The sequence below is a fragment of the Otolemur garnettii genome, unplaced genomic scaffold, assembly GCF_000181295.1.
Source record: "Otolemur garnettii isolate 467f Iridium unplaced genomic scaffold, OtoGar3 scaffold00104, whole genome shotgun sequence".
NCBI classification, from domain to species: domain Eukaryota; kingdom Metazoa; phylum Chordata; class Mammalia; order Primates; family Galagidae; genus Otolemur; species Otolemur garnettii.
Window position 1 is genome coordinate 4142425 of NW_003852499.1, and position 10002 is coordinate 4152426.

General features: G+C 35.9%; 1 protein-coding gene across 3 annotated transcripts in view; it reads left to right on the plus strand.

The window, feature by feature from the left end:
* Positions 1–10002, plus strand: part of CUNH12orf4 (chromosome unknown C12orf4 homolog) — a 44645-nt gene that overhangs the window by 14762 nt on the left and 19881 nt on the right. For all 3 annotated transcript variants that reach the window (XM_012809316.2, XM_023517120.1, XM_023517119.1), the window contains exons 5-9: positions 599–698; positions 807–928; positions 6524–6630; positions 6991–7188; positions 7971–8099. In XM_012809316.2, the coding sequence (XP_012664770.1) occupies positions 599–698; positions 807–928; positions 6524–6630; positions 6991–7188; positions 7971–8099 (656 nt within the window). The remainder of the gene's footprint in view (positions 1–598; positions 699–806; positions 929–6523; positions 6631–6990; positions 7189–7970; positions 8100–10002) is intronic.

The following is a 10002-nucleotide window of genomic DNA, read 5'->3' on the forward strand; positions in this document are numbered from 1 at the left end:
TTTTGCATTCTTCTGTAAAAGTAATTTTGTGACTTAATTATAAGAATTTGAGTCTTAGAATCTTTTTTTTTTTTGAGACAGAGTCTCACTATGTCACCCTGGGTAGAGTGCTGTGGCATCACATAGCTCTTGGGCTTAAGTGATTCTTTTTCCTGAGCCTCCCAAGTGCCTGGGACTACAGGCACCCGCTACAACGCCCAGCTATTTTTTTTGTTGTAGTTGTCATTGTTGTTTGACAGGTTTGGGCTGGATTTGAACCCACTAGCTCTGTTATACGTGGCTGGTGCCCTAGTCGCTGAGCTACAGGTGCTAAGCCTGACTCTTAGAATCTAACTTGCAGCTTTTGGATATAATATAAACTAAATTTTAGAAGTTGAAGTCACTTCAGTTTACATACAAATAGAAGATCTATTTAAGCTGCTATTTCAGACTGTCTTTGAGGAGATTTGCATCTGAAAGGGGTCCATGCTTTTAAATAATAGCTATGGTGATTGAAAGGTCACTTAGATTTTGGTTACTTTAATTGTTTAATGAATGTGAAGGATCCTATACTTTGAAAGTTTGATGAATATATCTGATTTGTTCCTTTCTTTTTTAGACAGGGTATTGAAATGGAAAAAGTAATGCAGGAATTGGGAAAATCACTGACAGATCAAGATGTAAATTCACTGGCTGCTCAGCATTTTGAGTCCCAGCAAGTAAGTTAAATACAATGACTCTTAGGTATACAGTTACATCTTCTTTTATTCATTTATTTTGATTTTTTGGGAAAAAAAATTAACCCATTGGCTCACTGTCTCTTTTAGGACTTAGAGAATAAATGGTCAAATGAATTAAAACAATCAACTGCCATACAAAAGCAAGAGTATCAGGAATGGGTGATAAAACTTCATCAAGACCTAAAAAACCCCAACAATAGCTCCCTCAGGTACTAACCATGTATTGTTCTTAATATTCATATAAAAATCCATTATAGGCTACATTTACTATAAAATTAAACCTTTTTTCTATATTGTTTAAGTTACTAAGAAAATTCAGTTAGTTTTATGCTTTTATACCTTTTGCATGGCTTTATGTGGATTATTATGGGGTGGCGGGTGATGGGTTGGTTTGAAGCAGTGATTTCTCCCCTACAGTTTTAGGTGCATATATCACATACCTAAGTACTATTTTTATTTCTTTAAAGTGGTTTCTGCTCAGCACAGTAATCATTGGCAGAATGCCATGTATTCTCAAAGCAGAGAAACAAAACATGCCTGCCCATGTGGAGCTGATATTCTAGAAAGAGAGACCAACCTGTAAATAAAATAACACTGTATAAACTTATGTGTGTGGTAATAGAAGAATGTACAAGGTACAGAGATGGTATGGGGGATTTTTCATAATTCATAACTTGTGTGGCACCTCATATCCTAAATACATTGTGTTTCACATACCACCTTAGAGCCCTACCAGGCCCATGTTATCTCCTGGCTGTGTATGTATGTGTCTGAGGATTTCTTTCTTCCTTTAAGTTAGCAGTTCTCAACCTGTGGGTCACAACCCCTTGTAACAATGAAAATACATCATGCATATCAGATATTTACATTATAATTCATAACAGTAACAAAATTACAGTTATGAAGTAACAACAAAAATAATTTTATGGTTGTGGGTCACCACAACATGAGGAACTGTATTAAAGGGTTGCGGCACTGCTTTAAATCCTAAACTGTATTCACTGGGAAATATGCTGAGTATAGTATAATAATTCTATTTATAGATTGTGCCAGTATATATTATACTATAAATATTTAAAAGTAGCATTTTAATGCTCATATTAAGCCCCGTATTTTTTTTCTATGTTTCCTACCCAGCTCCTTGTTAAATGTTTAGCTCTGGACACTGGCATATAAGACATGCTCAGCAAATATTTATGGGATGGGTGGATGGGCAAATGGATGGATTATTCTTACACTTTCTACCTAATGTCATCTCTTACTTAAAAATAATTTTTCATTCACCTTATTGTTTTCCCCAGACTGTTAGTTACAGTCTGCTAGGGACTGTTCTAGAGCCTTTCATTTCTAACCAACCTTTTAAAATTAATGGAATAGAACAGAATGGGGAAAAAATAACAGAGGGTATCATCCATGAAGTTTTCTATATATGAATGTGTGTTTTAAGCCAAAATGTAAAATATATACTATATATTATAGTCAAAAAAGTTGAAAGCCTCTTATTTAAGGCAGCTTAGGAAGTCCATTGCTGTAAAAGTTATCCCTTACTTTGCTGCTATAGTTTTCAGAAATTCAATCTATAGGATCATTTCTATTCTATAAATATTAGCCTCTAGTTGCTGTTGCCTTTTTTTTTTTTGAGACAGTCTTTCTTTGCTGTCGCCCTAGGTAGAATACCATGGTGTCATAGCTCACAGCAACCTTAAGCTCTTGAGCTCAAGTGATCGTCTTGCCTCAATCTCCCCAGTAGCTGGGGCTACAGGCACCCACCACAATGCCCGGCTAATTTTTCTATTTTCTTAGCAGAGAGGGAGTCTGGCTCTTACTCAGGCTGGTCTCCATCTCCTGAGTTTAAGCCATCCACCTGGCTTACTCTCCCAGAATGCTAGGATTACAGGCATGAGCCACCATGCCTGGCCTGCTGCTACTTTTATTTTTATTTTATTTTATTTTATTGAGACAGAGCCTCAAGCTGTCGCGCTGGGTAGAGTGCTATGGCATCAGAGCTCATAGCAACCTCCACTCCTGGGCTTAAGTGATTCTCCTGCCTCCGCCTCCCAAGTAGCTGAGACTACAGGTGCCTGCCACAACACCTGGCTATTTTTTGGTTGCAGCTGTCATTGTTGTTTGGCGGCCCTGGGCTGGATTTGAACCCGCCAGCTCAGGTGTATATGGCTAGTGCCTTAGCCACTTGAGCCACAGGCACCAAGCCATGCTGCTACTTTTAAAAACCAAATATTCCCAGGAAAGAATGGTTTTCTTGCGACTTTGTTAGTTTGCTTTTATTTTTCTTGTAGATGTTTCTTTGGGCAGTAGAAATCTGTTTTCAACACAACTATACATATCTGGAGCCCCTATATGACATTAATAAATGTAGTATTTTATTTTTTATTCATTTTTTTAAAAAGTCAGATGTATTGAGGGATAAATTACATAAGTAGGATTCATCTGTTTTAGGTCTATAGTTTGATGAATTTTGACAAGCCTAGTCATAATTTCATTACTGCCATCGAGTTATAGCATTTCCCTTGTACACCTTCCCTGTCAATCCCATTTCTCCTTACCTAGTGCCCACACATCACCTGTCTTGTTTCTGTCACTGTAGTTTTTATTTTTTCAGAGTATTATATAAATGGAATCAAACTCTGTATGTAGCAGCTTATGTCTTGCTGCTTTCACTTGCGTAATGCTTTTGAGATTCATTCCTGCGGTTCCACGTGGCAGTAGTTCTTTCCTTTTTATTACTCAGTAGTATTTTGATAGCCATGTTTATCATTTACTCAGTGATAGACATTTGAATATTTCCAAAGTTGGGCAATACTAAATAAAGCTGCAAAGGACATTCATGTATAGATCTTTGTGTTGATACATGTTTTTATTTCTCTTGCATAAATACACAATTCTCCTCCCTTAGGAGTGGGACTGCTAGGTCTTATGGTAAGAGTTTAACTTCAAACCTTTGAACACTTTCTCCCACTCTGTGGCTTGTCTTTTCATTTTCTTATTGTCATTCAAAGAGAAGCTTTTCATTAAGTGAAATTTATCAATTTTTCTTTTTTTTTGAGACAGAGCCTTAAGTTGTTGCCCTGGGTAGAGTGCTGTGGCATCATAGCTCACAGCAGCCTCCAACTCCTGGGCTCAAGCGATTCCCCTGCCTCCACCTCCCAAATAGCTGGGACTACAGGCGCCCGTCACAATGCCTGGCTATTTTTCAGTTGCAGCTGTCATTGTTGTTTGGTGGTCCAGTCTGGATTCGAACTTGCCAGCTCAGGTGTATGTGGCTGGCGCCTTAGCCACTTGAGCCACAGGCACCAAGCCCTCAATTTTTCTTATTAAAGAATTTTTCAAACAGTTTTAGGTTAACAGCAAATTGAGAGGAAAATACCGAGATTTACCCCCAATGCACATGTGCACATACTCCCCCATTATCAACATTCTCCAGCAAGGTGGTACATTGGTTGCAATTGACAACCTGTGTTGACTCATTATAATCATCCAAAGTCCCTAGTTAGGGACAACTATATAGTGACATGAATTTACCATTGCCGTAGCATAAGGAGTAGTTTCAGCCCTAAGTTTAAAATGGTTTCTGTCTTAGCTGTTTTTGCCCAATTCATTATCACAAAGATAGTCTTCTGTATTTTCTTCTGAAATTTTTATAGGTGTACATTTTACACATAGGTCATGATACAGTATTTCACGTATATTTGTATAAGACATATCCACCAACGTATGTATGTATATATATATTTTTTCCTTACAATATTTTCATTTGGTTTTGGTATCAGAGTAATGGTGGCATTACTATCATCATCATTCTGATACTATGCTTTTATTTCTAGTATTTCCATTTATTTTCCCTCTTCATTGAAATCACAGTCTATCCTTCTGTATAGATGTCCTACCATACTGATCATAGTAATTTGAAAATCCCCTACTTTTAGTCCCTATATCTGGGTCTTCTCCAAATCTTTCTGTTGATTGCTTTATCCTTGAGATTGGGTTGGGTCCCCCCTCCACCCCAGACGTCTCTTCCTGGGTATTTCTTCTTCCTTCTCCTCCCCTCCCCGCTCCCCCTGCTCCTCCATCATCATTGTAGGCATTTAAAAAAGAAAGAGAGAGAGAGACTGAGGTAAATAGTTTACATCCAGAAATGAATGGACTATTAATGTGAAGATTGTGCAAATCTTATCAGTAGTCAAGCTAAGTTTGATTTTTATTATGTTTGTCAGTACCTTCAGTAAACCACAGGCTTCATTTTCTGCAAGAGATTGCTGATGCTACTTTGTAGGACTTGGGAGTTCTGGAGGGTTTTTAATCTGTCAGTTTGCTCCACCCTCAGCTTTCAGTAGTCTTTTCATGCCTGTGCAGAGTGGAGTGTCTCACTATGCTATTGCTTTACCTCTCAGCGGTAGATCATTGTTGCTTATTCCTTGGTGCTAGGCCCATATTTGGGGGGCTGAGGGAAGGTCACTTTGTCCAACTGTTCTCCAACTCTGTTATCCTTGTCCATCTCTAGTCTTGGGCAAGCCATGTGTATGCGGGCCTTGGATATGGGACATTTTCAGCATTTCTACACTATGCCCTCAAGAGGGCTGTCTTGTCTCCCACCCCTAATCTTCTCTTGGGAGCACCTGGAGGCCAGTGGCAAAGGTTAGCAAGTGCACGTGCCTGTGGCTCCTAACTATTCTAAGTTGACATGCTGGCTCCCAATTGTCTTTTAAGAATCTGTTAACAGTTTAGTTGATTTCCTTTTACTCCCTTATATGACAGCAACCTGTTTAAGCTATGCTTTGCTAAAGGGGAAACTTTGTGTGTGAACTGTCTTTCTGTGGAAAGGCATGTCACACTTTGGAATTCAGTTTATATGGTGGCTTTGTTACCTCAAATCTCTGTTGGACTCCAGAAAAGTGTGAACTTATAGATAATCTGTCTTTTTCTTATTATTGGAAAACATTCTCTTATAGTATTCTGTATTCTAAGATGAGGATTTTTATTAATATAAATTTATCTTTAAGTTTAAATTTACCATATTTATTAATGAACTCAGTCATTAAGACTAATGAGACTGTTGGATTAACTCCCAAAATTTAGTTAATGAAATGGATGGCTACTATAGACTTGTATCATCTTTAGCCACCATGAGATTTGAATTGAATGGATTTATAGTGTCACTCCTCTGTGGAAATCTTTTCAGGAAATTAGAACAGAACAAATTGGAGACAGGTTGTTTAGTTGAAGAATGTTGAAGGTAAAAAAGAAAAAAAACAGGAAATGGGAAAAAATAGAGGGTGTGTATACATCAAAATGCACTTAATTCAAGCGCATTAATGTACATAGTTACCATTCAATAAAAAAATGCACTTAATTCATTATTGAAAAGTATAGATTTCATTTGTCTTTGAAATTTTTAATTATCATTGCTTATTCATGCATTTTCTAATTATGCCTAGAGCTAGCTGTGGTGTAGGATGTTTTTAAATAAAGTTTTTTTAAAGTAATAAGTTAATTATTACTTCTTAGAACGCTGAGAAGTATTAAATGACAATATGTTAATTGATATTGTAAGGATTGTAGAGAATAATCTTCTTTACTTGCTCTGAGGAAATAAAGAACAGGTGGGAATTTTCGAACCTGTTTGTGGTTGTGGTATTACTTGTCACCATGGATTAAGGGTGAGTTTGGGAATAAATTGATACACCATTCTCAGCTGTTCAGTTTTCTCTCATTTTATAATAAAGCTTGCTTTCCTCTAAGAAAAGTTTTTCACAAACAAAGGATATCAATCATTTTCTTAATTTCAGTGAAGAAATTAAAGTTCAGCCAAGTCAGTTCAGAGAATCTGTAGAAGCAATCGGAAGGATTTATGAGGAACAGAGAAAGTTAGAAGAAAGTTTTACCATTCACTTAGGTAAGTGTATTAATTTTTTTATGGTTACAGTGTCTTATAACTTCTGAAACTTTTTTTATTCTGTAAGGGAAAAATTCTTAACATATGAGTGAGGCATACCCATGTTATTTTTAGTTCCAAATTATGTCATGTTCCGAGAAAGCCTATAGTATATTGGCTATCGTTTGCTGTTTAGCTTATTTTTTGCATTGAGAGATTAAATTATAATAGTTATTAAAATGTGAAGTTTCAAAGTCCACTTTTAATTATTTTTCATAGCACAGATTTATCTGAATTCTTGCCATAGAGATTTCCATGCTGTTATACTAGAGTTGTGCAGCTGTTTTAAGTATCTTTCTGGGACTGTTGCCTGCCCCCCAGGAGCCCAGTTGAAGACCATGCATAATTTGAGATTGCTGAGAGCAGATATGCTGGACTTCTGTAAGCATAAAAGAAATCATAGAAGTGGTGTGAAACTCCATCGGCTTCAAACAGCACTATCACTTTATTCTACATCTCTCTGTGGCCTGGTTTTGCTGGTAGATAATAGAATTAATTCATATAGTGGTATTAAAAGAGGTAAGTTAACATCATATACATTAATGTTATTAAATTTCTCCTTGTAATATCATTCTTACTATGAAGACAATTATAGAAAAACCGGAAAAAAAATTAATCACCCCAGTAGACTAAACAACATACCCAGCCATTGCTACTTTAGATTTATTTAAATCTCTAGCATTGGTAGAGTACTTCGTACTTAATTTTTCTTAAAATACTATTATATCAGAAATGTTGCTCTTATATGTAGTAGAATCCTTATTTCAAGGTAAAAAAGAAAAATCAAAACATAACATTTTTCAATTTAGGAGCAGATCTTGGCTTGGTGAATTTTAGTTTATTCATTTGTCTCTTTTCCTAGGTAAAATTCTGTCTTCCCTCTTAGTACAACTCACTTTTTATGATTATTTCTGAATTCTTGAATGTAAAAAATATATTGAAATGTATAGCTGTTTTTAAAAGAAGCTTAAATAGAGTTTAAATTTTCCCCTCATAAATATAATAACCTTCCTTTATTTCATAGCACATTTTGGGATGTATTATGACCAAAGCATATATTATTTAAGGAATTATAAATATCCTTGCTGTTAATTGTATACTCTTTTAAGTGATTGAGAGGTTAAGTTTTTGATTAAAACAGAATTGCTATACCCTAACTTAAAGCATAATTATTGAAAGAACAAATACAAGAAATCATACTTGTGAGTTATATCTTCTGTTTCTACTAGATTTCATTGTTTATATATTTAATATTTGATATTTCACATTTAGAAGTTTGTTAAATGTTTTGGACCCCTTAGATTTTGCCACAGTTTGCCAAGAATGTACTGATTTCCATTTCCCCCGAATTGAAGAGCAACTAGAAGTTGTCCAACAGGTGGTGCTTTATGCTAGGACCCAGCGCAGGAGTAAGCTGAAAGAATCACATGGTGGGTAAAACCCAAGTTCTGTGTCCAATCACTCTTAATGGCATACAAGTCATTAAAAACATAAGGAAAATTGTATTGGTGCAAGTTAGAAGGAAGAATTCAAAACAAAATTTAGTATCTTTAGAAGATTGAATTCTGCGTTTAATTTCTTTGGGGAGGGAATGATTTTCTTTAAGATTCTTAGTGAATACTATTTTTAAATTTTAGTCTTATAGTTATACTATGATTATAGACACTCAATGGAAAGTTGTTGACCTTTTGCTCCAAGTTCTTTATCTTAAATGGACATAATCATTACTACAGAGTGTTTGGAAATCATTCAATAAAAGATAGCACAAAATATATACTTTTTACGTCACGTCTTTGACTTAAGTAGCATGAGGTCAGTGATGTGAGTAGGTTTTGGCTGTTCTTTTTTAAAGATCATTACAGCCTGAATGACTGGTTTTTCTCCATAATACAATGATATTTATCCATAATATAACATCTCTTGGTTCAGCGCCTGTGGCTCAAGCGACTAAGGCGCCAGCTACATACACCTAAGCTGGCAGGTTTGAATCCAGCCCGGGCCCAACAATGACAGCTACAACCAAAAAATAGCCAGACATTGTGGCACGTGCCTATAGTCCCAGCTACTTGGGAGGTAGAGGCAGGAGAATTGCGGGAGCCCAGGAGTTGGAGGTTGCTGTCACAGCACTCTACCCAGGGCAACAGCTTGAGGCTCTGTCTCAAAAAAAAATAAATAACATCTCTTCTAACTATTTAGGAAATTCACAGGAAATTTTTTTTAATTTAATGAGGTATATTTGACAATGAAAGATTATATATTTAAGATATACAATTTGATGATGATTTGTTATTCGTATATATTATAAAATGATCAACTCAAGCTATACAGTTAGCATATCCATTACCTCAGATAGTTAACACTTCTTTTTATTTTTTGGAGAAGACTCTCACTCTGTTGTTGTGGGCAGAGTACAGTGACCTCATCATAGCTTACTGCAACCTCAAACTCCTGGGTTCAAGCAATCCTCCTGTGTCAGCCTCCCCAAGTAGCTGGAACTATAGGCCTGTACCTCCACACTTGACTAATATTTCTATTTTTAGTAGAAGTGGGGGTCTCTTGCTCAGGCTGGTCTTGAACTCTTGAGCTTAAGCAATGCTCTCACCACAGCCTCCCAAAGTGCTAGGATTACAGGTGTGAGCCACTGTACCCTGCCAATAGTTGGCACTTTGAATGTGTGGTAAGACCATTTAAGATCTAACTTCTTAACAGATTTCAAATATACAATAGAATATTGTTACATATAATCACATTGTTATACATTGGATTTCAAGAACTTATACATCTTGCATGACTAAAACTTTATACCCCCTTCCCCTATCCTTGGTAACTACCCTTCTACCCTCTGTCTCTGTGAGTTCAGCTATTCTGTCTTTCTGTATCTAGCTTATTTCATTTAACATAATATCCTCCAAGTCCATCCATGTTGTTGCAAATGGCAGGATTTCCTTCTTTTTAAAGGCTGAATAATACTCTATTGGGTATAGAATGTCTATATGTGTGGACATTCAGGCTGTTTTTATATTTTGGCTGTTGTGAATAATACCAAAAGGAAGATATCTTCTTCAGGATACTGATATCATTTCCTCAGGACATATACCCTAAAGTGGGTAGCTGGATCATAAGATAGTTTTATTTCTAATTTTTTGAGGAACCTCCACACTGGAAAATGTTTTTAAAGTTATAGAAAGAGTTCTTTACATCTTTCTTCAGAAGCTTGCTTTCTATTCATAGAGAATTAAGGGAAGAGAGGTAAAAGAAAAAACTCTGACTCAAATTACAGTTTTTAAAATTGAAAAATGAAAGTTTAAAAAGTAATTTTTTTTTTTTTTTTTT